At 39.9% G+C, this 26,736-nt stretch overlaps 2 protein-coding genes across 3 annotated transcripts in view; one reads left to right on the forward strand and one right to left on the reverse strand.

The window, feature by feature from the left end:
- ephb4a (eph receptor B4a) overlaps nucleotides 1-14,040 on the forward strand; it is a 28,340-nt gene extending 14,300 nt beyond the window's left edge. The window contains exons 4-17 of one of the 2 annotated variants that reach the window (XM_056745310.1): nucleotides 111-501; nucleotides 4,137-4,292; nucleotides 4,664-4,999; nucleotides 5,078-5,202; nucleotides 5,796-5,964; nucleotides 6,160-6,259; nucleotides 9,377-9,441; nucleotides 9,523-9,636; nucleotides 9,751-9,998; nucleotides 10,098-10,313; nucleotides 10,431-10,580; nucleotides 10,662-10,855; nucleotides 11,489-11,647; nucleotides 12,875-14,040. In XM_056745310.1, coding sequence (XP_056601288.1) covers nucleotides 111-501; nucleotides 4,137-4,292; nucleotides 4,664-4,999; nucleotides 5,078-5,202; nucleotides 5,796-5,964; nucleotides 6,160-6,259; nucleotides 9,377-9,441; nucleotides 9,523-9,636; nucleotides 9,751-9,998; nucleotides 10,098-10,313; nucleotides 10,431-10,580; nucleotides 10,662-10,855; nucleotides 11,489-11,647; nucleotides 12,875-12,983 — 2,532 coding nt within the window. In that variant the 3' untranslated portion in view covers nucleotides 12,984-14,040. The remainder of the gene's footprint in view (nucleotides 1-110; nucleotides 502-4,136; nucleotides 4,293-4,663; nucleotides 5,000-5,077; nucleotides 5,203-5,795; nucleotides 5,965-6,159; nucleotides 6,260-9,376; nucleotides 9,442-9,522; nucleotides 9,637-9,750; nucleotides 9,999-10,097; nucleotides 10,314-10,430; nucleotides 10,581-10,661; nucleotides 10,856-11,488; nucleotides 11,648-12,874) is intronic. The other variant, XM_056745311.1, reaches the window with a different exon arrangement.
- A 5,454-nt stretch (nucleotides 14,041-19,494) lies between these two features.
- Nucleotides 19,495-21,589, reverse strand: LOC130418988 (protein B4). The gene is made up of 5 exons (XM_056745312.1): nucleotides 21,272-21,589; nucleotides 20,886-21,166; nucleotides 20,214-20,331; nucleotides 19,958-20,007; nucleotides 19,495-19,855 (listed from the first exon to the last, which is right to left on the reverse strand). Exons 1-5 carry the CDS (start codon nucleotides 21,354-21,356, stop codon nucleotides 19,583-19,585), a joined length of 807 nt encoding a protein of 268 aa, XP_056601290.1. The 5' UTR covers nucleotides 21,357-21,589; the 3' UTR covers nucleotides 19,495-19,582.
- Between the last annotated feature and the right edge of the window lie 5,147 nt (nucleotides 21,590-26,736).

Here is a 26,736-nt window from a genome sequence, read left to right on the forward strand (position 1 = left end):
TACAAGTGTCAGGCAGATAAAAAAACAATTGAGATATAATAAAGAAGAAAACCAATAAACACAGACGCAGAAAGAAGAAAAATAGATGACTTTTGTTCTACATCTTTCAGGTTGACACCGTGGCTGCCGACTTCCTGCTCCGTAAAGGTGGAGAGAAGAAGTTTAACGTGAAAACGCTGCGTTTGGGACCCCTGACCGAACGCGGGTTCTACTTGGCGTTCCAGGCCCAGGGAGCGTGCATGGCCCTTCTGTCTGTACGTGTTTTCTTTAAGAAGTGTCCGGCCCTCACACGCTCACTGTCCGTCTTCCCGGAGACGCTCCCACGCTCGCTGGTCCAGGAGGCGGCGGGTCAGTGCGTGGCGAACGCAGCTCAACCTGGCACCAATCCCAGACCGCCGAAGATGTTCTGCGGAGAAGATGGACAGTGGGTAGACCAGCCCACCACAACCTGCACTTGCCTGCCGGGATACGAGGCCAGCGTCGGAGATCTGGAGTGTAGAGGTGAGCGAGAGAAAATGAATGGAACGGCCTGGACAGGCTTTATTAATGCAAACTTAAGTCTTGTAGTATATCGCATGCAAAACAGGGTTACAGTTAGGTTGAATTCTAATCTATTCGATCTACAAACGAATGCAACATCGAAGTACTGGTGGCATGTAGAAGTTTTTCACCAACTGGACATTCCGCCCGTCCCTACTTTGTAGGAACAAGGATGCGTTGAGCTATGACAACAAAATGAAATAAAATTATTAATAATTAAGTTAAATTAAATTAAATTAAAGTGAATACATGTTCCGTTGAACTGGATAAACCAGAATTAAAGGGAGAAACAAGTGGGTTAGTTTGTGTGTGCTCACGAAAGAAAATGAGTGTTGGGGTGCGAACATGCGCTTATACCAACGACACAATGAGGAGAGGGAGAGATAGAGAGAGAGATAGAGAGAGAGAGAGAGAGAGAGAGGGAGGGAGAGAGAGAGAGAGAGAGAGGGAGGGAGAGAGAGAGAGAGAGAGAGAGAGCGGGAGGGAGAGAGAGCGGGAGGGAGAGAGAGCGGGAGGGAGAGAGAGAGAGCGGGAGAGAGAGAGAGGTAGAGGTAGAGAGGAGAGGGAGAGGGAGAGGGAGAGGGAGAGGGAGAGGGAGAGGGAGAGGGAGAGGGAGGGGAGAGGGAGAGGGAGAGGGAGGGGGAGAGGGAGGGGAGAGGGAGAGGGAGAGAGAGGGAGAGAGGTAGAGAGAGAGGGAGTGAGGTAGAGAGAGAGGGAGAGGGCAGCGGGGGGTGATTTTAGACGAAACACAGAGACATTTGAGAAGGAGGTGAAACAGTGAGTGAACAGTGAACAGAGACAGAAGAGATCTAGCAAAACTAGAGAAGAAAGAAAGAAAGAAAGTGAGACGTTTGCGGTAGAGAGAGAGAAAGAGAGAGATGGATTGCTGTGCATTTCATCAGTGTCCTGCGGCTGCGCTTTGCCACATCATAATTCCTTATCATATTACTGCCCAGTGCATTCTGGGTACATTTACATCACATTCATGCATTGAACAGATGGTTATATTCAAAGCGACTTCAAGCGACTTTGCATTTTAACAGCACGTGTGTTCCCTGGAAGTCCAACCCTTAACTGTCACCCACTGTCAACATGTATCAAACATAAACGTGGCGTTGAAAATCATTTCCACTTCTTACAGCAGAAGATTGTTTTGACAACTCCCTCCATTATAAGTGCATTACTGCGAATGTGACTTTTATACAAATGTGGCACGCTTTCGCTTTCATGGCACAACAAACACAGTTACGACTTGTTAAACTCGAGACGGATCTTGGATATTCCCTTAAAGACGTGACTCATTATCTGCTTTAATTCGACTCATAACAGTGACTCCATAGAGCGGATGGCATTGAAAGCGTGACTTCAGCTCTATAATGACGGGCGGGGTGTGTGAGTATGTTAAGAGTGGCTGGTGTGTGTTAAAGGCTCCGCTCATCTATTAAACACTGCAGCTGGGCTTTCTGTGGGAGTCAACCCCTGGAGTTCACACACACCCACACTTACTCAGCATTCATCCACTCAAACACACTACATCTGCTGTACACCCCCCCTCACACTCTTACAAAGGCAACACAAAGCCGTAGTGGCGCCTGTGGGCAGGGATGTGTCCGGCACAAAGGCACACTAATGACATGAGCAATTAGGCATGGGCCGAGAGACACATAGAAACAGTGAAAGAAGAAAAGAGAGAGAATACTGGAGTGTATTGAGCAGGTGAAGGACTGAAGGAGGAGTGTGTGGTCACAGAGGTCACAGGTGAAGAGGCCAAACGGGCACTGAAGATCGTGTGTGTGCGTGTGTGTTTCTGTGCGTTCGTTTGTGTGTGTGGTACTAATGGCTAATTAGTACAAATTCATCTGTTTACCCCGTGAAAGTTCCCATAAGACAGAAATATTGCAGATGAGGTCTCTTTAATATCTCAGTTATTTATGAAATGGAGAGCAAATGGTAAATTTAGCTTAAGTCTCATCTGTGTATCGTGTTTTTGAGAAAAATAGTCAGGAATCTCACAAATGTGTCTGTTGTTGGAGTTTCAGAAGAGATGTCAACAATGTGTCAAACTAAGATCAGATATTTCACATCTGCAATCAAAAGTTAATATTATTGAAGATCTCAATTTCTCATTGAATGTACCCAAATCCAAAATTGCATATTTTACTCTTCATGGATTTCAACAATTACAGTCTTGTTTGTTTGTTTAATTTTATTTCTAAGCAATTTTAGGAGACACATCTGAGACTAGAATAAAAAAAAAACAGAGAACCTTGTTTGAGTATTAGTGGATCAGTTTTAAATCGCTGTTGTTGTAGGTCATATGCTTTTAAATGTGCACATGTGATTCATTTTTAAAAAGCATTTATCATCTCGTAACAATAAATTATTATGAGTGATTTAATCATGTGTAATAATACAATTATGTACAGTTTATAATTAAACTTAACTGCGACTACAGATTCTCTTCATACGGGAACCGCCTGCTGTTATTTTCTGAAAAAAAATGTATAAATCTATAATAAAGATGCATCAAGCAGCTTTAGTTACAGCGTTCAGTGAAGGTCAAAATAAATGAGGAGAAGTGTTGAGAAAACAGTCCTTTCCGGGTGGGATTCGATTTCTGACAGGACCCCCTAACTAACCATAAAAAAATCCAGATACTCGTGTCAGAGTAAGTAAATAATGGCATCTTTACGTCTGTGCAGCTCTGAAGTTAGAAACAACTTTCAGCCAGTAAAATCACAGACGCTCATTACCGAACCGTTTCAAATAACACACACACAGGCAGAGAGAGTGGAAGCCGCGTAAAGCCCCTGTAACCGGCGGATAATTCAGACCGTATGTTCGTGTCCGAGTGAAACTGATGTTGATCAACTCCAGATGTGTTTCCAGAAAGAGAACTGATTATCAAATGAAACCAGTCAGGCCAGTTCATCTTTTGCGTTTCATCAGATTTCACATGTGTGTGTGTGTGTGTTTAGTCAAATGTAGATGACACAAAAAGACCAAAGCGTCTTGTGTAACCCTAAGTCTAAGTGTTTAACTGTGTGTTGGTGTAAGTCGGGCCGTAATAATCCTGTCAACGATGTCATTGATGAAATAGCTATACATTTTGAAGAGCGCGATCGTGTTTCACATCACACCGCTGAGACTGGAAACTGGTCCGAACTGGTTTAAATGGAGAATGAAAGAATTGTAAAGTGGAAGGATGCGGACTCTTCATGTGGTTTTGTTGTTTAATTGGTGACACAGAAGGTTTGTCAAGAGAAAGAATGAAGAGGGTGTGTGTTGCCTGGGATTGTTGAATTAATAATAATACAACCTTTATTCAATGCGTTTCATTTTCAGTGTTTTGTTCGATTGCGTGCCATCGTTTCATATATGGAACAGATCTGATGTAATCCTGTTGTTTTGTTTCGAAGTATTTCATCCAGGTTTTTTTTGAAGTGGTGTTTTTGTGTATTTGTGTGTTTTGCCTGTCTGTTTATGATTCTGAAATTACTAGTTGCATATATTTTGTGTGAATTTGTGTGTGCTTTCCTCATGGAAAGACAACAGGTCCTAAAACTCCAATCTCTCTCTCTCTCTCTCTCTCATAGCGTGTCCCGCGGGTCATTTTAAGATGGGTTCAGGTTCTGGCCCGTGTTCTGCGTGTCCTGATTCCAGTCACACAGGAGAGACGGGTTCCGCCTCATGCGTGTGTCGCCCCGGTTACCATCGGGCCCCCACCGACAGCCCTGATACACCCTGCACACGTTAGTACAGCACAAACACACTTTCACAAACACACAGCGTTCCTTTCTTGTCTCCGGGTTACCCGGTATCCTCCCATCCTGCACTCTATTCTATCTCTTTCTTTCTTTTTATGTCGCCACTCCTTTCATTCTGCGGTCCACATTGTCTCTCTTGGCTCTGTGAATGCCTAAATATAATAGAGGTTCGATTCAATGGAGTTAAGGAATATTCCAGGTTTTATCAATTGATGTGGCGTGTAACTTGGGATGTTTTTTGACAGTCATTCATCACATAGAGAAACATTCCTAATAATAGATCACTAACTTTAGCTACATGAATACTATTGGTGAGTTGAAATGAATCCTAACTTTGAATTTGCTTGGCCGTGCAGGTCCACCCTCGTCTCCCCGCAGCCTCGTTCCTCAGGTCAACGACACGTCTGTCACTCTGGAGTGGAGCGAACCGTTAGAGAGCGGGGGCCGTTCTGACCTCGCGTACAGCGTGGAGTGCCGCATGTGCCCGACCCCTGGGAGCCCGTGCACGCCCTGCAGAGACGGCGTCACCTATCGGCCGTCACAGAGCGGGATACTCACCCGGCGCGTCAGCATCTGGGGTCTCCGACCTCACACCTCCTACAGCTTTAAAGTGATGGCTCTCAATGGGGTCTCCACTCTGAGTGCTATGGAGGCGGAGGGGGAGACCATCAACGTCACCACCAGTCCCAACGGTGAGAGAATGAACGGCTGAAATGTGATCGTATGTTTTTGAAGCATTGGTCGTGTAATCGTGTCTTTGTGTTGTGCAGTTCCTGTCGTGGTGGCTGGATTGAGAAAGAGCACAGCAACAGAATCCAGTTTAACGCTGTACTGGGCCACACCGACCCAATCCCACTATAGCATCCAGCAATACCAGCTACGCTACTGTGAAAAGGTACATCACGACAATATAGTAATCCTTAAACTCCTAAACCATAGTTATCTTTACTACTAAAGTATTAAACTCGACAGGACAGTGGTATTTATAACCTACTGTGCAATTTCAGATGGTCGCGATTAATCGATTAATCTGTAATAATTTAACCAATTAATTGTGACAGTTTATCAGATTGAACAAAATGCATTCAGATGCGAGCAGATAAAAACATTGAAACTACATTTGATTTCTCCATAGTTCTCCATGTGTTTTATTAACGATTAACCGATTAATTGATTGTAAATAATTGTTTAATCGCTCATTTATAGTCATGAAAATACAACTGTAATTCAATGTCAATTTCTCTCTTTTTCTTGGCACAAAATACTGTCAACTGGCATCAATTTTTATGACCCCCTCCTCTCCCTATTTTCCTCAACACTTGTGTTGTATTGATCGCTCTTTGTCAACTCTTCACTGTTTACAGTAAACAAACACGCCTTACTTATTAACAGTTAATGCCTTCAGACAGCTTAAAATCGTAATTGTTCTATAAAGAAATCAGTAAAACCAACCAAATGATTTTAATACAGATTTGTGTTCTTTTAAAGGAGCGTGGCTCTGAAGAGAACTCCTGTCATTACATGGAAAGCGACAGCAATCAAGTCGTGTTGAGCAACCTGCGGAGAGCGACACAGTACGAGGTGCAAGTCCGAGCTCGCACCTTCGCCGGCTACGGCAGCTTCGGTCAAGCTGTGGTCTTTCGTACACTGCCTGATGGTAAGGAGCGTTCCAGTCCGAAGGCTGTGTGTTGTGCTCATTTATTAGCTCCCATGTTTGTACGGCCCCAGAGTTTTGTTTGTGAAGGCGTTTTATTGATTTCATTTTCCTTTCTGTGCGGATCGAAGCCAATTTTTTGAGATTGTATTGGGCCTTTTGGACTATTTTTTTAAGAGTATCTCATTTCACACCTAGAAGACGCTTCATCCTCTCCTCTGCTTGTCACCGGGGTCCTTATAGCCATGGGGATGTTGCTGCTCATAATCGTCATTGGTGTCGCCATCTACTGTATCAGGTAAAACACGAGACACATGAGGTTGACGTTGTTAGGTTTGACATTCCAGCAGAATTTGAGTGTCTGTCGTACACATTCACATTTTGTTTGGTATAAGTAGCCAACAACTGTTTTTTCTTAACTAAGTAACTATTTCAATGTCCTCAAGATTACATTTCATGCAATGTGTAATGTTACTGTGTGAATGTATGCAGTCTGCCAAGTTGTGAAGCCGAAAGTGAACAAATAATAAAGTTATTGGCTAGGGGAAAAAAATAGTCGACTCTGAATCAAGCGAACGAGTCGGTTCCGAGTCAGATTTGCGTCACTCTGTGTTATGCCGCCTACGTTCCATTTGCGACACTGTCCCCGGTAGACCAATCACAGCAGACCAGACCATCTGACCAATCAGATCAGAGTAGGCTTACAAAAAGGAGGGGATTAGATGGATGAAACGCCCAAACTAATCATTTGAGCGTCAGTCAAAAACTAAGGCAATAATAACTGCCTATTATTTGTGATAAATCACATCCTGAATAAACTTTGTGTTATATAATATATGTCTGTGTACTGTGCATATTCATTTTGTATTTATAAACACATAAACATATAAAAATATATAATATATGCAAAAATATATATTTATATAAGAATATAAATAAAACATTATAAAATAAAACAATTATATATAATTTAAATAATTGGTAAATATAAAGAAATACATATAAACATTTCCTACATGTACAAATATAAGAAAATGATAAGCCCAGTACACAGACATTATACAATGTAAACACAAAGTTTATTCTGTCTGATTTGACAGGCCTAATTTAAAGCTGCTGTGCTCATTTTATTATTATGCGTTAAAGTACTTTGTCAACTTCGGGCAAAGATTGTACATTTCAACAAGATCCGTTATTGTAAATGAGGGAAATGAATAAGAAAACACGGTTTCTGTGACCCAACAAAACGTTGTTTGTGTTAGTGGTCCAACTTCTGACTCAACCGGTGGCATTGGTTTGAGGTGTGGTGTTGTTGCTGAACAATGGCAGATGGGAAGTGTGTGTTGAAGCACGTTCAGCAATGCCAGTGGTGCAGAAATCCCACACTTCCCATTTAAATCAGAACTCAGCAAAAAAAATCACACAAGACCTTAAAATATATGAACTCTACAGAAGTGATGGTGTCTCTAAAGCGTATCAGGCGAGATTAACAGTCAAGTTATTCCAGCTGTATGAATCTGTGTGAAGTCTGAAGGGGGGGGGTTAATGGAGACAGGATGCACCAACCCAGTCTCCACAGGCCAAACCAACAGAACAATAGCTGTGACCCCAGGGCAGCACATATACACGCTACTTTACGCTCTTATACAGTCAACAATGCTCAGAGATATTCAGATGTATATTTTTTAATATGAGCACAGGTATGATTACCAGTTGTGTGATTCATGTTTTGGGTTACGCGTGTCGTTCTCATTTGTAAACACACAAGTGTGATTACACACACACAGCCGTTCATTCACAGCAAAACTTAATTACATACACACACAGCGGGGGTCTCCGGTTCAGAGCTGGGTGGGACGAACAGGACTATTTTAGGCCTGAGACAGACGTGAAGGAGACAGACGGGGAAGTTCAGTACACAGAGGTTGAACTGAAATGACTGAAGAGTTCACACTTATATTTCAATCACATGTCTTTGTCCTCTGATACTGAAATAGACACGACAATCGCTGACACACAGGGTTTTTCTGTTGAGAAATGACTTCATATTGACCTAGATGGATTTGAATTAGAATTGCAGATGTTGGTGTATTGGCGAATTCTAAGCACGGAGATCTCTTTTGAAAGGTCTTTTTATGAGATGAAACACATTTCTGTTCATCAGAATCTGTGTCATTTGTTTACTCATGAAAAAATCTCAGCATCCCTAAAACCCCTTTCTTGGGAAGGAAATGGAATAAGTTGTATAAATTGAATTGAATTTTTTTCATTTTATGTCTCTAACCTCCAAAAAGTTTAAAGAAAGGAAAAAATCTAAGTCTTGACAAGAAAAAAAAACGACTCTCTTTGATACACCGTCTTGCTTGTCTTATAGGAATTGTTCACTCAAATAATGAAAATTCTGTCATCATTTATTCACCCTCATGTTGTTCCAAACCTGTGTATGATATCTGGAACACAAAAGAAGATATTTTGAGAAATGTTTCAGCGGTTCACTTAATGGAAGTTAATGGGTTCAGTGTTGTTTGGTTACGGACATTCTTCAAAATATCTTTTGTGTTTGACAAAAAGTCAACCAGGTTTGGAATCAAAAAGAAGTCTTAAACAAAAGTCTCCGTTTTTCTTTATGCAATCTCAATATAATCCAGAAGAAGGGCCGTGATAACAAATAAAACTAAATATAACAGAAAGTGTCGAGACAATGAAGGTGAAGACAAAAACCACAAGCAACTGTTTACCAGTAAAATGAGAAGGAGAAAGATGTAAAAAACTGAGAAAAGCAGCAAACGAGATTATCAAGGAGAACAAGATGGAGCAGCTCGAGTTATTCAAACCGTTCTCACACTATAATACACAGCAGATGAAGTGAATAAGGAATCAGAGCCTGAGGTCACTGACAGACAGGAAGAGGAAGCCGAGGGTGGAGAGAGGGATTTTCTCTTCATACACATCGGTCTTTGTTCATGACAACACGGGACAAAACTATGAAATGCATGGAGACAAAGAGTTCCGTCTTGAACTGATCAACTGGCAGAAATGAAAACGGATCATATCAGTTCATGGGCATCGATTACACGTGTGAAGTAAACAGTAAAATATGTTCTGTAGAGTGAAGAATATTCAGGATGCCTGTGAAATCTAACACTAGTATATTGTGCTCGGCTGTTGCCGGGAATCAAAACAAAGTGTAAATATCAAGAAAATGACAAATGGTTTGATTTACATCGAAGCATCAATCCTGTCAGAAAATGCAAGTTTATACCACCAAAAGTAAATACGTGAGAAACCAGGACATAAAACCTCATTGTCAAAAACAATGTGTGTATTGTTTAAAAATAAAAATATATAATGTGTATTTTTATATTTATTGTGGCTGTCATCACAAACAAATCCAAACTTCACTTTGTGTTCACAGGAAGCAAAATCACTCCAAAGATCTTGAACTCAGTGACAAAAATGGCCAGTACCTCATGGGTCAAGGTGAGCGCCGCATATTCTAAAGTGACTCAGTTATGTTTTTTGGGTTAGTTATAAAGTTATTTACTTTATATTTTCTCCAAGGCGTGAAAGTCTACATTGACCCATTCACTTACGAAGACCCTAATGAGGCGGTGAGGGAGTTCGCCAAAGAGATCGATGTCTCGTTTGTCAAAATCGAGGAGGTTATTGGGGCAGGTGAGTGTCCTTCTGATTTATTTTCGTTTTGTGACCAGTGAGATTTCACCCTGGGTGGAGCAACTCAGTGTGACGCAAAGCAGAAAATAATGCAAATCAAAATGCCATTTTCAGGCGAGTTTGGCGAGGTGTGCCGAGGACGCCTGAGGATTCCCGGTAAGAAAGAGAACTACGTGGCCATCAAGACCCTTAAAGGTGGATACACAGACAAGCAAAGGCGGGACTTCCTGTCAGAAGCGTCAATCATGGGCCAGTTCCAGCACCCCAACATCATCCACCTGGAGGGCATTATAACAGCCAGCTGTCCCGTCATGATCCTCACCGAGTTCATGGAGAACGGAGCTCTGGATTCTTTCTTAAGAGTAAGTATGCGAAGTATGCAGAGGTGTCTGGGATTGTTTACAGCCGTGTCCATCTCTTGGACTCTTCCGGGCGTTTTCTAACATACAGTTTCTCTCCAGCTAAACGACGGCCAGTTCACTCCGATCCAGCTAGTCGGTATGCTGCGTGGTATTGCATCCGGGATGAAGTATCTGTCAGAGATGAGCTACGTACATCGCGATCTGGCGGCACGTAACATTCTAGTCAACAGTAATCTGGTGTGCAAGGTGTCCGACTTCGGCCTGTCGAGATTCCTACAAGAGAATTCATCCGACCCAACGTACACCAGCTCACTGGTAAGAGAAAATCTCACGTTGTTAAGAAAATGATTAGTGTCAGGAACAAACAAAACTAAACATTACTAGCAATATGGACAGCGTGAGTTCATTCTGTTCTGCTTTTGCTTCCGTCAGGGTGGTAAAATTCCAATCCGCTGGACCGCACCCGAAGCCATCGCCTTCCGCAAATTTACCTCCGCATCGGACGTCTGGAGTTACGGGATTGTCATGTGGGAAGTGATGTCATTTGGAGAGAGACCCTACTGGGACATGAGCAACCAAGATGTAAGCATACATGCATGAGTAGTTATATATTCAGCTCACTTTCGTTCCCTCGTTAACGTATTTCTTTTTTTACCCAATCAGGTGATCAATGCCATTGAGCAGGATTACCGGCTGCCCCCGCCCCCCGATTGCCCCACATACCTGCACCAACTGATGTTAGACTGCTGGCAGAAAGAGAGGACGGCACGGCCGCGTTTCGCTAACATCGTCTCGGCACTCGACAAGCTCATTCGCAATCCAGCATCACTTAAAATCACCGCCCAAGAAGGGGCAGGGTAAGTTGTGTTGGCTTGTTCTAGAAAAATATTTACAAATCGATATTTATGATTAATCTACAAAAGTTTAAATTGGCTGAATTTTTATTCTGTGTATGTAAATAAATGGCTGTCTACGCAATTTTTTTTTAACTTCGCCTATTGAGAGCATTCACGCTTTAAACTCACTATCAATCTGATGTTCAGTTCAGGTTTGAAATTGATCCATTGTTATTCGAAATTGTTATTAAGTTACTGTGAATCACTGAAAAATAAGTGAAATGGGTGTGGTACCATACATTACTTTTAATGGAATGTGACAAATCGCATTTCTCCCAACAATGCTTGTCAATCATGCGCATAGAAGTTACTGTTCCAGATTTAGTGGCATCTCTTTCCGTCCATCATTGTATTCGCTCGGCTCTTGTATGCACAGTATGGCCTCTCGTATGTTAGTGTTGCCCCTCCCCTCTCAGCATGTTGACCTGTCAATCTGTCAATCAAGATTCTGAAACGCATATCTGTCTGTCGCATTCTGGCCCCTCCCCTCAACCCTCGAGGCAAAACTCTTGTTCTCTTCAGGCCAACTCAACACAGCCTCTTAATATGGGTAATTACATGCATTTTAACACGCACTCTCTCTCTCTTCCTCAGCCCCTCTCACCCTCTGTTAGATCAGCGCTCACCCCTAACGCCCTCCTCCTGTGGGACGGTGGGTGACTGGCTCAGGGCCGTAAAGATGGAGCGCTACGAGGAAAGTTTTCTTCAGGCTGGATACACGTCCATGCAGCTGCTCGCTCACATCACCACAGAGTCAGTATTACTTAAACAAGCATGAAACTAGTAGAGAGCAAATTAAGTGTATGCTTTCAAAATTAGATAACAAAAATCATGTTTTTTTATTCCAATTGATATCAATCAAACTGCGGTTGGTTTGTTTAGATTTAAGCCATAATAACTAAAAAAAGAAAGCGGCTAACTAACACAACAAAAAACAATAAAAACATGATAACATAATAAAAACATGATTTTTTTAATAAAACAGAGTTCTTATTTGGTAACCAAACTCTTCAAACGTACAGTATACTGTATTTAGGACATGAAAGATGGATGAGTGCAAAATAAGAGTAAAGATTACTAAATAGAAAATATAATCTCAATATCCTGCTTTTTACATTAATTTGTTTTATATATGTGTAAATAAACATAAAATATTGTTTGAGTTTAAATGATTTTATCATATAAAAAGGAGACAGTGGGAAATTTCTTGAGCCACTGTGACCAACCTGATCTTACGTGGAAGCACTTTTTAACGATTCGTACACTACGTGAATTAGTAAGAAAACGTACGATTATTAGAAAAAGCAAACATTACTTAAAACACCGTCGCTGAGGTGAACCAGACGAAAACATGAATGACACACAAATTCATATCATTTGACCACCTGTGGCGATTTAGTATAAATCTTTAGGAATGAGAATTACAAAAAAAAGGAGGTTAAAAACGTTCACAAAGTTAAAGCTTCATTACCTTCGTGAAAAATGTAATAGTTTTCCTTGAGATTTCGGGATAAAATATGACCCAGTTTCTGTTAGTTTTAGCTCATTACGAGAAAGCACAACTTTTTATCGATCACTAAACATAACTGTCACTGAGGTGAAAGCAGACGAAAGCGTGAATGAGATCATATAAATTTATATAATTTGACCACCTGTGGCGATTTAGTATAAATCTGCTTAACTCGAATCGTACGAAAATGTATGATAAAAAAACCAAACATAAAGGTCCACCCCTAAACGCAACATGGGTGAAAGCAGATTTTAGGAAAAGGTACGAATGATATTGTATGAATTTGTACAAATGAAATAATTGTCGTAACATTTTGTTGGTATGATTGTTCAATTATACAGTTTGCATTAAGAAATTATATACAATTATTACATCGTACAATGATGGATTGACCTGTGTATAAACGATAATAATAATATAATGAGAAGTTAAATTAGCTCAAATTAAATATGAATTCTCTCTCTCTCCAGGGATCTTCTGCGTTTGGGAGTAACTCTGGCCGGTCATCAGAAGAAGATTCTGTCTAGCATCGAAGCTCTCGGGATTCAGAACAAAACTCCAGGGAACGTGTTGTATTGAGCACCATGCACATCCAAGAATGACTTGACTTCCTTTTTTACTGGATCACTTAAGATTGATTATTCACTTCCAAGACTACCTAAAGGGGACCAGTCCAGGAGCCTGTCGGAAATATCACTGTAATATCACTAATATTACAAACTTTATCGAGTGATATCGCACGGGTTTCACATGGATGATACCGAAACTGTTTCACTTCTTCTGGAGCCACGTGGCACGAACTGACAGACAAAGACTGCGATGATGTCATACTGTGGAAGTGGTGATGTCACGACGTTAAAAGGCCATGTTAAAGTATTTCCATTTTTGCAGAATATTTTTCTAAAGGAGACTTTCATAGTAAAGAGAAGAAGAACGAGAACAACATCTAAGAAATATGACGTTTATACACAGGAATTTTTGATTCGAGTATCAGATTAGTGATGACTTCATCATCCTTTGTATGAAGGATGTGCCATATGTGTACTTCCACCGACCAACTCATGTACACGCTTACTGTTTGGTTACAAGTGTGTGTGTGCCAAGGAACACATATTTTGTTTTTAAACGATGCACTCGGTGTGTGTGTGTGAGTGTAAAATAAGCACAAAAGGTCTTGAGCACTTTTTCTGAGAGATACACAAACAAGGTGGACTAAATGTTGTCATATGTGCTCATGCGGATACACACACACATATTAGACCTGCGACACTTGACTGCCACTAAGAGACCAAATAAATTCATGTCTGTTGTTTTGTGAGACACTGAACGTCCTTGGAACGAGTGTCACCCGGGTTCTTTTATCGTGGGAAATGTGGCGCTGGTTTGAACTTTAAGCTGGTGTCCGTCAATAATTCACCACGAGATGCAAACGTCGTCCTTTCATGCCACACAAGGGATTATGGGTAGGAGCATTTGGTCTTCACATTGGAGATCCACAAGAACAAACCAGGGACTTGACTTTTATTCTGTTGCCTCTTTTCTTTTGTATAAATATATCTTGATTTATGTAAAAAGATTCATTTTTGTAAGTGTAATCTGTGTTTCTGTTACAATAAAAGTTACACGTTTCATTTTTCTTTAAACGTTTTCTTCAGAGAGATCTGACATGTCATGGGACTATTTTTTTCTGAACTTGTGAGCACTGTGAAAACGTAACGCACATTCCTTTAAAAATGTTCTTTAGGAATGAGTATTACAAACAAAAAAGTAAAAAAAAAGTTACCAAAGTTAAAGCTTCATTGCCTTTGTACTAAATGTAATTGTTTTTCCTTGTGATTCAGGGATAAAATATGACCCAGTTATTGTTAGTTTTAGCTCATTCCACTGCGTGAGTCCCAGATTGACGTGTTTACAGATAAACAGACCAACAGGGAAGTGACGGAGCAACGGTTTGAAGAGAAAAGACTTTGGCATTAGCCTGTAGAAGATGGAAGGTTTAAATCAAGGACATTTCGAGGACTCTTGGGAAGAAACCGTTCTTTCTGCTGGAGGGATTGGGGACGTGAGATCCGCCGGTGTGCCCGACACACACGAGAGAAGAGAAGTTTAAACCGTTTCCCAAATCTCTCTTCCACCCCTGCCGAGCAGAGAAGGTCATTGTGTCTGCGGGGAGGAATGCTTAAAACAAGAATGTCCAAGAAATCGGATCACCCCAAAAACAGTTATGGAAATATGCCTCCGACAGGTGCGTGTGTCTGTAGACAGTCAGTCACAGATAAAAGGATCATGGTGGAACCTGGGGAAAGTTTGCCAAACAAACAGAGAGAGAAAGGATAATGCATTTTTAAGCATTTAATATTTTCCCCAGAGGGCCACTTAGAAAGTTACTTTGGACCAAAATCAGGAATAATTTCCTTTTTTGTGACAATTTCCCACCTGCTTTCTGACTCTCTGAATTAAACGCTAGTTTTCATCAATTATCTTCCTCTGAATAAACTCAAGATCAGACTTAAGTGATTATAAAAACAGCTTGTTTTAGCCGAAAGATTTTCTTAGATGAAATCAGAATCTGTGATTTGTAGAACATAATAACATAATAATATATCCAATATATTTATGGTTACCATTATATATTATACATTGACTTGGAACAGACTGACCATATCCACACTTTACAAACTATTCCAGTCAACATGTGACGAAGTCTGTGAAAACCCAGCTGCACCAATTTTTTGCGATTTTCTATACTCTACATAAAATCACAATAAAAAGAACATTCTTGGAAAAACTTTATATCTTTAATTTTAGTCTCAGACATAAACTCATACAGATGAAAATGAATAGGACTACTAGTGAAACAACTAAACTTGTCAAAAATATGGTTTTGTTTCGAAACACTGAAAATAATGTGGAAGCTCTTTAAAACAGAGACAACTGTGTGTTAAGACTAAATTGTATACTTTTGAGACGACCTTGTGTGAGAGTGGATTGCAAGAAGCTTCGGAACACTGAAGCACGTGTGGCGGTGTTGGATTTTAAAGATTTTTTCTTTTGGCTTTTTGAGAATCTGTGGTTGTGTCCCTGTGTGTGTGGGTCTTTATCTTGAAGAAAGAACACAAAGCACATTCCTGAAGCGTCCCACCCAATCCCCTCCTGCAATCTTTGTCTTGTACACAATGGTTCTCTGTAGCATCTCTTCTTACCATGCATCCCTGTCGAAGACAAGAGACAAAGATTTCACCTTCCTTCCCCTCAGCACGCTCCTCTCAGCCGTCACATGTGCATTCATCATCGTCTTCAGTCACTCAAGACAAAAATCTGAACATCTCAATCCAACCGCTCACATGGAAACCTGAGGTCCCTGTGGTGCCACTGCATTGTTCTTGAGACTTTTACTACAGATTTGGGTTTGTAGTCTGAAAAGACGACAACTTTTATAAAACTTCCCATATATCAATATATAAATGCAAAAATATAGGCCTACAGCACCAAAAGTTTGTAAATGCTTAACTTAACGTTTCTAATGATCTTAAACATATTTCTATCTGAAGGTGTATGCTTAAATGTGTGAAATTACTTTTGTAGACAAAAATATAATTTTTATTAAAAAAAAATTGAAATGCCAAAAGAACAATTTTACCAATTCTAGTCAAAGGCTGACAAATTTGTAGATGCTAAATCTAACATAGTTTCAATTTTAACATAACATAATTTTGATTTCATAAAAACTGGCAAAATAATGTAACAGTTTTTTTTTTAGATTTTTCACGTATTTTTTAAATACAGTCAAAACATTCAACTGACAGAAAAATAAACCCAATTTAACAGGGGATTTTACGAGAAAAACAGTAGATTTTACATAATATTTCTGGCGCCCCGGCTGCCAAGAAATTTCATTTTTTTACCGTTTTTATTACGGGATTTTTACAGTGTTTAAAGTTAAATTTACTTAATAGTTCTGCCAACGGAAGTCCAAAACGCTGGAGGGTCACGTGATTCATGGAGCCTTCAGAGAGATCAGGAAGTTATGTTTTCTCTTTAAATGCTTTATTTCTTTTTTTTTCATTAAATAGCTTTTGTCTTTAAATTGGTTAAAAGTTTACCCAGTTGGTCTGTTTAGTCGCAGCTCCATCCCTAACTAGTAACTTCCGGGAACTATTGAGGGCGTTCATTGGACTCAGCGAAGTTGACGCAACTCTCTCTTTTAATGGCTCTGTTTTAACCAATAGACGATTAACTTCCGGTTTGTGTTTGGCTAGTGTCTAATAATATGACTTTTGATATTTTATTTAATCCAGTTAATATTCATTATATAATATTTTATTGTATGATAATTATAATTATAATAGACTATTTGTTGAATTTTATTGTATGTTCGTTTTATTAAATAAACAATTTGTTGTTCTGTAGTTCGGGCGCATTTAAAGAAACCGTATTGTACATTGACATCTAGCGGTTGAGCTTTGCATCGCAGTCCAAATTCAAAATATTGCAGAGACAAGTTTAGCCAAGTAACTGATCTTCTCGGTTTCTTTTGCTTGCGATCAGAAATAATATACAGACACTATTGTTTGTGAGCGAGCACCGGAAGTTCAGCTGGGGGGGGTCACACAGTGCGCATGCGCAGTAACATTATTTTTGTTAAGATGAAACCGTCTATTAATAAAAGTAAATAAAAAAGGTAAGTGTTAAACTGTTGACTGGCACTGTATATACATTGTCTGTTTAAATGATCTGTAGCAGTAACAAAAAAGTCCCAGAAACACTTAAAAACAATGCAGAATGCCATGTTCTTCACACAATAAAAGACTTTACTGTGTTATTTGAAATGTCATGTTTTATTTCTTTACCGTAAATTGGTCCAAAATTCATTCAAAACTTAATAATGATGTGTAACGTGTGTCTGTGAATATGATTTAACATGCCATAAGAAGACATCAAGTCTCTCTCTTTCATTGTCAGTTTTGATAGGAGAAGGGTCTCTTGTGCTTTAGTGTGTATTTAGTGTGTGTGACACACTTGTCAGAGGGATGTCTCTGGTGCACGAGTGTTGACAGAGTGTGTATGTGACCTTTGTGTGAATAGCCATCCATTACCGAACGACGGGGGAGATAAGAACAGAGGTCTGTCCTATTACTGCTCTCTCTCTCTCTCTCTCTCTCTCTCTCCTTGTGTGTGTGTGTGTGAACACACTACTCTTTATGTCTAGTCTTCATTCTTATGTGCAGTGAAGCATATGGGTGGACCTGGCCTGAGAAGGACACAGATAGGAGAGATATAAAGCCAGACATCCACAAGATGTGTGTGTGTTTGAATGGTCTGTGCATTATTAACATTCCAAACTTTTAGGGGCATCTGTTGGTCATTGTAAAGGTTAAAAGAAAGTTCCGGGTTCAATAGACATTAAGTTCAGTGACTGTCAATTACTAAAAAAATAATAATAATATTAACTTTTCCCAGAGGTGAAATAAATTGAAACCACAGTTAAGTTTACAGTAACGTGTTAACTATGGAGGTCTGTGGCCGAGGTACAGGGCTGGGGCAAAGATTAAAGTACAAAGTTGTTTTGAAAGTTTAGTTCTAAACATCAAACAGTACGTGCTCATATTGAGACAAAAATGTTTGTGTAAAGTTAAATCAGAATCACACATTTAATATAGTTAAAACTAATATAGGTCAAACTCTTTCTACTCTGGTCAAGTATCATAAAATCACCCAACCAGAAAAGGTCTTACCTCGAAAAATGATCAAATAAAAATTAGAAAATGAAACTAGACTAAACAAAACAAAAAAATGTATACTAAGCATCAAAACTTTTAAAATATGAGCTTCTTATTTCTGTGTAAACTTTGAGAAAGCATGCTCAATTTTAAGTGAATTGCTATAAACACAAAATACTTTTCCTCTCAAGTAAAATCATCTCATTAATATCTCAGTTGGTTATTGCTTAGACATCAATGGTATTAAATGGAGAGCTTACGTCTCATCTGCGGCTCGGACAATTCTCTCCTGAAAAAGAAATCTGGGGTCAATGAGGTTTGAGAAGAGATGTCAACAACGTGTCAAACTGAGCTCAGATGTGTCAAGTTTGCGATCAAAAGTCAATATTATTGAAGATCTCAATATGAACTAGTTTCTCATCAAATCCAGATGATTTGACCTCTAAAAACATTCATTTTACACCTTCATACTATTTTCAATAATCACTCTCGTTTCTTTTTAGGTTTTTGTTTAAACTGATTGTAGGAATGATTTTCCAGTAGTAGAAATAACACTACGGATGTTGTTAAAGATCTCAGGGTAGCAGATCACAGACTGAAGTCCTTCAACACCGGCCGTGGTTGAAGAACAGCAGGTAATGTTCAGCTGGTTTGCTTTACTCTCAGTCTAAGGTTATCTCTCCCTCATTCCATCAATCTGTCTGTGCCTCCCTCAGTCAGCGTACGGTTTCGTGTTTGCTGACCTCTATCATTCTTTCAATCAACCCGTCTCTACTTTAAAGTCCAGTCTATTTGTCCTCTTTCACATCACTCCATTTGTTTTCACTTCCTCAATCCATCTCTCTTGTCCACACATCCACCTCATCAATCCGTCCTCCCACATCCACCTGCGGTAACCCGGCCTGTTTTCCCTCCACAGTCCTGCTTCTCTTCAGGAACGTCACCTGGCTGGAAGGCATACGCTAATGAGAGGGATTTTGAGACCTACTCGGGCCTTAACATACACCCACAGCGGCCCCGGGCTTCCACAGGCCTTCAGGGACACAGAGCAAGCTGGAAAACTGCACGGTGGAGACAAACTTATTAAACTTCCCTCGAGGGAACAAACCCTCACAAACGGTCTCTGTGCCCGAGTAAGGAATTCCATTGTCGGATGACCTCTGATCCGGGCGGCTTTCCTGCAGATCAGCGAGTCTTAATGTGATTGTGTTGACTACTCCGACCTGTCGCGACTGGGTGGGGGTTACATCTTAACTCGGATACGAAACCAGCTTGAGATCATTTAATACTTGTAAAGGTAAAATGAGGACAAACATCCCAGATTTGGTCACCACACCAGATCCAAACACATCAAAAACTACAGATTTTGAAAATAAGTAAAATGGCTTTTATTACGATAAACAAGTGCATGAATAAAACAACTGTACTGGATAAAAACATGAGCATTTATCTCCAGCATCACTTCTTCCCTCGCTTCCCAGAGGCTTTAGCGGCTGTCGCGCCTCCTTTCGCTCCAGACTCCTCGTCACTCTTCGCTGCGGTCTTCTTTCCCTTCTTTGCTGCTGTTGCCGGTGGTTCTTCCGCAACCTCTTTTGATGCTTTAGGTTTTTTAGCTTTGCTCGCTTTGGGCTCAGTTCCACCCTCCCCTGCAGCATTCTTTGCCTTGGGCTTCTTAGCGGGGGCCACCTTGGAGGCAGAGCCTTCACGCTCGGGCATCTTAGGCTTAGCATCCTAAGAGAATGAGGGAGGAGAACACAGCGGTGGGGGGAGTTCAGACTTCACAGCTGTAAAGATGTCTGCGCACACGGGAGGAAAAGAACATGCAGAACTTACAACTGTAGCTGCTTTTTTCTTCTTGGGCTTTTGGGTTTCTTTGCTCGTTCCTTGGGAGAGAAATAAAACTAGTTTTTGATAAACGTCATGACTTGCAAAAACTCTTAAGCTTCTATTTAGGAGATTCAAAAGGGCCTTCAGTTTTCAGGGCAGCTGTAATAGCCATTGACCTGAACTAGCAATTATCATAATTGACAAATTGTTGCTCAAGACAAAAACAGTTTTGTAGTCTGAATAGGGAGCTCGCAGAACATACCGTCATCCTTGGCTTTAGGGGCTCTGGCTTTTTTAGGTTTGGCTGCTTTCTGTACATTGGGATCAGCATTTTCCTTCGTCTGTGCTTTGGCTTCTTTTGCTTTGGTCTTCACAGCGATCTAAAATTAAGTAAGTCAAGTGCAAAAAAATTATTAAAAGTGCAACACACACAAAAGTTAGTTAATCCAATAAAGTATTGGACCTGCCTAACACTGTTAATATTAATATCTACTGATATTTTGCAATGTTCATCTGCTAATAAATAGGCTCATGTCTTAACATTTTCGCAAAACTTAGACGGCACGTCATGTTTTGAACTAGAAATTCACTTAATACAAGCGACAGTGCCACAATGTAACCTTACAGTCATTAGGTGTGACGTAACTTCCTTTAAAGAAAACAGCGAGAATTTAGATAGTTTTGATGGGAATTAATTATAGGCAGCAAATGTGCAAATAAGCAGAAAGAATGTTGTGATAGAGACCGCTTTTATAATGGCGTCTCCCCCAACAACTGAACTACACAGCTGATCGAGACACATCCGGTGTGAGACTCGTGATTGGTGCTATACTTCGTGTCAAGCATGCTTTTATTATGCTTACTGTATAAAACATTGTGTAAGTTATAAGCTTGAAACCACTGTTCCCATTTACGTGACAAAGAAAATCGTTACCCGGAAGCGTCCCTGCGCGCCTGTCGTGGTCGGCGCGGAGTTCGCGGGTCTCACGAACGCGCCGGTCTCGAGGCCTTTCGCCAGTGCTTTTCGCACCATAAACTTCAACCGCGTCTCGTCCACGGTCGTGTATTTGTCCTTGATGAAGCCACGGATGGCCTGACCCGAAACTCCCTTTCTGGAGTCGAGCTCCTTCAGCGCTTCCTTCACCATTTCCATCGTGGACGGGTGCGGAGAAACCTTCCGGCCGGTAGCCTTGATGCGCGCGCCCTCAGAAGCGTCTTAACGAGACACAACCAAAATGTCAAAAATATTGACGCAATATAGGCTTCATATTGAAATAAGTCCCGATAGGGTTTAATAAAAAAGGTGACCAAGTTACAAACCGGGTTTGGCATCTTCCACTCGTTCAATCTCGGAGATCTCCGGGATGGCATCAACTGGTTCTGCTGATGCTTTTTTAGGAGGCATTTCGAGGGGGAACTTCAGGTAAATACACTTAAACTTCAGGTAAATACACTTAAACTTCAGGTAAATACACTTAAAAGCCCACTTGAGTCACTGTGTCGTGCGTTTGATGTAATGCAGTCGGATGGGGATCTGTTTTATTGAGCGCGTGCACGTTATGCGGTTCGTACTCACCTGTTCGTAATTACACTATTTACGCCAATTAACCTCATTAACGCGAGATGAAGGCGTGTTCGACTGTGGCGCTGCGCAGACTAATCAGTATATGACATCAAAGTATCGCGAAAGCTGCGCGCTTTTTCGACTCGCTCTCGCGATACTTTGTCATGATTGGTCTGCGCTCCGAATAAATTCGAACTCGCCTCTTGTAGCCTTAAATTTATAATCTTCTTCTTCTTCCAAGTGTACAGTTTATGTATCCCATTGTCAGAGAAATTCCAGAGGAATGTGTACAGGCGTATTTAGAGCCGGATTCTGAACTAAATGGTTCTTTTAGGAATGTCCCTGCAGACAAATAGAACACAACAGAGATCTAGAGCACATTGTTCCATATAGGACTTTTATGATACCCAGTTGGACTATGAAAACCAGTAGGATAAAACTCCCCTGTAGTACATCAAAGAGAATTTCAAGCAGCCCCTCCTGTTATTTCTGCCCATTATTTCAAAGCAAAAAGATTTTTATCTTTGCTCTTATGAACCTATGGTGGCAAATTATGATTTTTTTCTACAGAAGTCATATACACCTCGGCTTTGACTTTTTTAATCAAAAATGTTTTACTAAAAAGTTTGCTTTGTTGTGATCCACCTTAAAACTGGCCGTTTTGATTCAAGAGTTAGAATCTCTTAAAACCCTCTATTTGCATAAATACGTTTTCTCCCTCTCCCATTCTTTCTTCTCGTTGTTAGTTTATCGTCATTGTATACGGACACTCATTTACCATAAACTCATGAACCTGCTCTTGAAAACACTGAGAACACTGACCGCGCGATGACCAGACACCTCCATCGCTCTTTAAAAATGCATCCCACTTTATTAAAGCTGATTTACTGCCTTGTTTTGTTTTGAGTTCAGAAAAGACGAATGGACTTTTCCGAGGGTCACGTCGATGTCGCGGAAAAGAAAGTGCTTTATTCCGTTCGGAAATAAGTGTGATAAAGCGTACGCCAACACACACTCAGTCTCTCGGATGCAATTACAAACGATTAATTGGATTTAGCGATAGAAGAGGAATCAGGGCAAGACGGATTCATATAGAGTATAATGAGCCGAAACGTGCTAGACTTTGTCTAGTGACATCATTTGATCACGGCATTGATCGTGTGTCTGTCTGTCTGTCTGTCTGTAGACACATGTTACACGAGTAAAGACATGTAAAGCAGTGTCCTACACATGTGACCATGTGTGTCTGAAGTTTCCACATGTTGAGCAAACACGTTCAAGGACGGATCATTTGGATTTGATTTTTCTCAACATCTGCTTACAATATGACTGTTTGTCTTCCAGAGGCTTTGTGTTAATGTGTGTGTGATCTGAGGTCAGTTTGTGCTTGTGTATGTAGATCACAGGCTTTGCCAGATGCATGTGTGCGTTGGTCATACTACGTTTTTTTAACCAGTGTACACGAGAGTCATGGCACGCTCCCACGAGAAGAGATTACTGTTATCCACTGCAAAGCTTAGACCACACTCTATTTTCAATCTCTCTCTCTCTCTTAGTAAAGTTTTCCAACTGAACTTCTGGAGTTCAAGCTGATTTTCACTTGTGTAAACACAGACACACATACAGCAGATCCAAAAGTTCGAGACCATAGTGAAAATCTGCTTTTCTAAATCTAATTTAAAGTTGGAGAGACATTGGAAGTTAATTTCAAAGTACATTAGACGAAGCCAGGTTTGGAAATATTTAAAGGAAAGAGACGTCATGACGTGAAATGAGACGTTCAGTTGGTTCTGCACGTTTGTAAGCAAATGATTCAATTAAACTTGATTCTGAAATTGTAATGCGGAAAAATTATTTTGTATGAAACTGTTCTGCATGGGAAAAATCTCAAATACACTCTTAAAAATAAAGGTGCTTGAAAGGTTCTATGCAAAGATGCCATTGAAGAACCATTTTTGGTTCCACAAAGAATCTCTTTCTTCATTTTTTATAATCTAAATAACTGTTTTTTGTGACGGAAAAAAAAGGTTCTTCTGGTAAAGGTTTATTAAGGAACCATTTAGGCGAAACTGGTTCTTCTATCTATAGTATCGTGAATCAACCTTATTTTTAAGAGTGTAAACACATTTTCACGAGTAGTCTCAGAATTCTACACTCCACTGTTTCTGTAAGTTTCCGCGAGGAGTTTTTCTGGTGTGTTGTGTGTTATTGTGAAGTCGAAGTTTTGTTGAAACACATTCCAGCTGAAAGTCTTCTGGCTTGACTTTATCTGTACGAGTGTGAGTTTATAAATGATCGGCACTCATTCTCTTCAGTGCTTGGTTGGGAGGTCGCAGCCGTTTTTTTCCTCACTAAATTTTCACATGTGTGTTTTGCACCAAGTGAATTATGGATTTTCTGACCTTTGCAAGCTCATTGGGCCCCCAAGACACCATTTGTGTGTGTGCATGCGTGCGTCCTCTCCTTTACCCCGGTCTCCTTCTTCCACAGTAATAGGAACCAGGTTTATCTCAGCTCACATGCACAAAGGAGACTACAGTATTATTTCTACAAACAGGAGCCAACAAGCTGCGTGACATTACCCGTTTACATACAAACACTTACTGTTTATTTTAAGTCTTTATAAAAATGTAAAAACTACTGTATTCTGCTATTTTGATGGATCTGTGTTTTAACAGTAATGACTTGATACAGTCGCGGAAAAAATGAAGAGACCATTCCAAATCTTCATTTCAAATTATCATGTCTATCGGTGTATTGTGGCCGTTCCAGCCCTGTGTTTGTTGAAATTCAACAAAATCAAACCTCGGGAGTGATGTGAAGTCATCCAACAGCAAGGTGAAAGACTGACAGCATGACAAGATGCACGAAAAAATCCAGGTTATCAATAAAAAAAATCACTTTTGAACTTTTTCCTAAATACATGTTGAAAAGGACAGTTGTGTGCTTAAAAGTGAATCTGAACTGGTTTTCTTTGTGGTATTTGAGGTCTGAGAAAATACAGATCATCTTTTCTGTTATTTTCACCTGTTTCTCCAGTTTTCATTTTTTGCAAATCAATGCACATAGAAACCATATTTGAAATTTGGGATAAATATTGGTAGTAGTTCACAGAATAAAACAAAATGACCATTTTACCCAAACACATATCTAAAAACAGGAAATTCAGAAAAATAATTGTCTCTTAATTTTTTCTGCGGGTGTATGTTTATGGTTTAATTCTGTCAGTTTGCGTATATTTGGTGTATGGTCAACTGAAAAAGGCTTTTATTGTATTCACGGTTGTTAAGAGATTCCTCTCTGCGATTACGGTCCAGCCTGCAAATCTTGTGTTTACTCAGCTGTCTCTCCTGTTCTTGGCCAGTAAGTGATTTGTATTATTTTAGTTATTATTATAAATGAACTTAGCTAGAACCGTTTCGGTGAAGTAGATGAATGTAATTAGTATTTTCCTGTAGTGTACAAATTGGCGCCCCACTTCAAGCCCGACCCTTAAATCCCGTTTCCAAAGTTTATTGTAAGAAAACGTATCATGGAAACATGAACAAATATTTTTTCTTGAAAAGCAACATATGTTTATCAAGCAACATTTGGAGCTTGTCCCTGCTGAGTGATCCATCAAAAACCTGACCAATAATGAGACGCGCTGTATTTCTTCTAGCACACATTCGTGAGTCTTAGAACTGAAGTATTTTGACGTGATATTCACGCATTATGACAGAAAGAGTGACACATGCTTTGAATGCACCTGCATTCTTCAGATGCCTCTTCTGTCTGTTTTCTTCTGTCCCGTGTCTCGCGGGACACCGGCCCACAGTGGGAACCTGGACTTGCCGCAGTAATTGCATTCTTCTGTGTTGAGATGGAGGAATTCCTCTCTTTCTCCACTGCACCATTATGATGCACCAGCTTCCTCTAGAGGAGTCTTTTCTTTCATCTCTAAATGTTAATGTCATTGGATTGTATCTCCACACACACACACACACACATCCCCTTAACATTCTCATTCACCCTCATATCTGTATTAGGGCACATAGTTGACCTTTCTCTCTTTTACTAGGGGGCTTTGAATCCTTAGTAATCTTGTTTTCTTTGCGCATCTCTCTCGCTTTCTCTCTTTCTCAATTTCCGTACATTTACACATCAGATGTGCTTTTTATATTCATATTGCCAGTCGATTGCCATGGCAATGCAGCAAAATAAGTCAATTGAAGTCAAATAATTTGGCATTAAGTAAGCACTTATTTAATAAAGCCAACTAAAATAAGATCAAATGCGATAAAAGCAATATGGAAACACAGTCGTGCAGATAAAATGGTGCAGTTTGCCATTAGATGCGTGCTGGAGCAAACAGCACAAAATAGAGAAGAAAGTGATGATAAATAATATTAATAAATAAATCAGCATAAGGGTTGTGCGGAAAAATAAAGTATATAAAATGATGAACTGTACACCGAACGTAGTTTAAAAAGTATTTTAAAGAAATAAATACACCAGATTATTTATTAAGTAATTAGGATAAAAGTTAACACGTCTCAATTGATCTGTTTTATTTGCTCTGTAGTTCAACAAAGAAATCAATGAACTTTTAATACACTTCAACTTGATAATATGTATAAGTGATGAATATTATGTTTGGATATGGCTTTGCATAAAGGTATATATGAAGAATTTGTTTTGTATTATGTGATCATGTTTAACTGTGTTAGTGTTGAGTTATTATGGCCTAAATCAAAACAAACCAACTGCAGTTTCATTGATATTAATCATAATGCACAATAAGAAAACAAGATTTTTGAAACGGAGTAATCTCATTTTGGAAGCAAACTCTTCATTTCTACACCCAAAATGTATTGTAATGTGTGATCTCAGTTTGGTTGAATAATGGTATGAACCACCACAAAGATCTCTTGCACATGCACGTCTCCTAATGCACAGAGATGCTGCACAGATGCCGTTGTGTTGATTTTGCATTGCGTGTGTTTGTTTGTGTTTAAGAGAGAGAATAAATGATAGCTTATAATGCTTTCACTTCAATCACTTCTCTCTCATGAATAATAAGCCAAGATAAATATTGTTCTTTTATTAATGTATGAGGGACTCTGGATCACTCCCAGAGATTATATAAGCCCTTGCCCATCATCAGCAGTTCTCTTTCTCTCTCTGTGTGTGCGTGTCACATTAAGATTCATTTCCTTTACGGATACTTACATTTACACAC

This window comes from Triplophysa dalaica, chromosome 4, assembly GCF_015846415.1.
Source record: "Triplophysa dalaica isolate WHDGS20190420 chromosome 4, ASM1584641v1, whole genome shotgun sequence".
Taxonomy (NCBI): domain Eukaryota; kingdom Metazoa; phylum Chordata; class Actinopteri; order Cypriniformes; family Nemacheilidae; genus Triplophysa; species Triplophysa dalaica.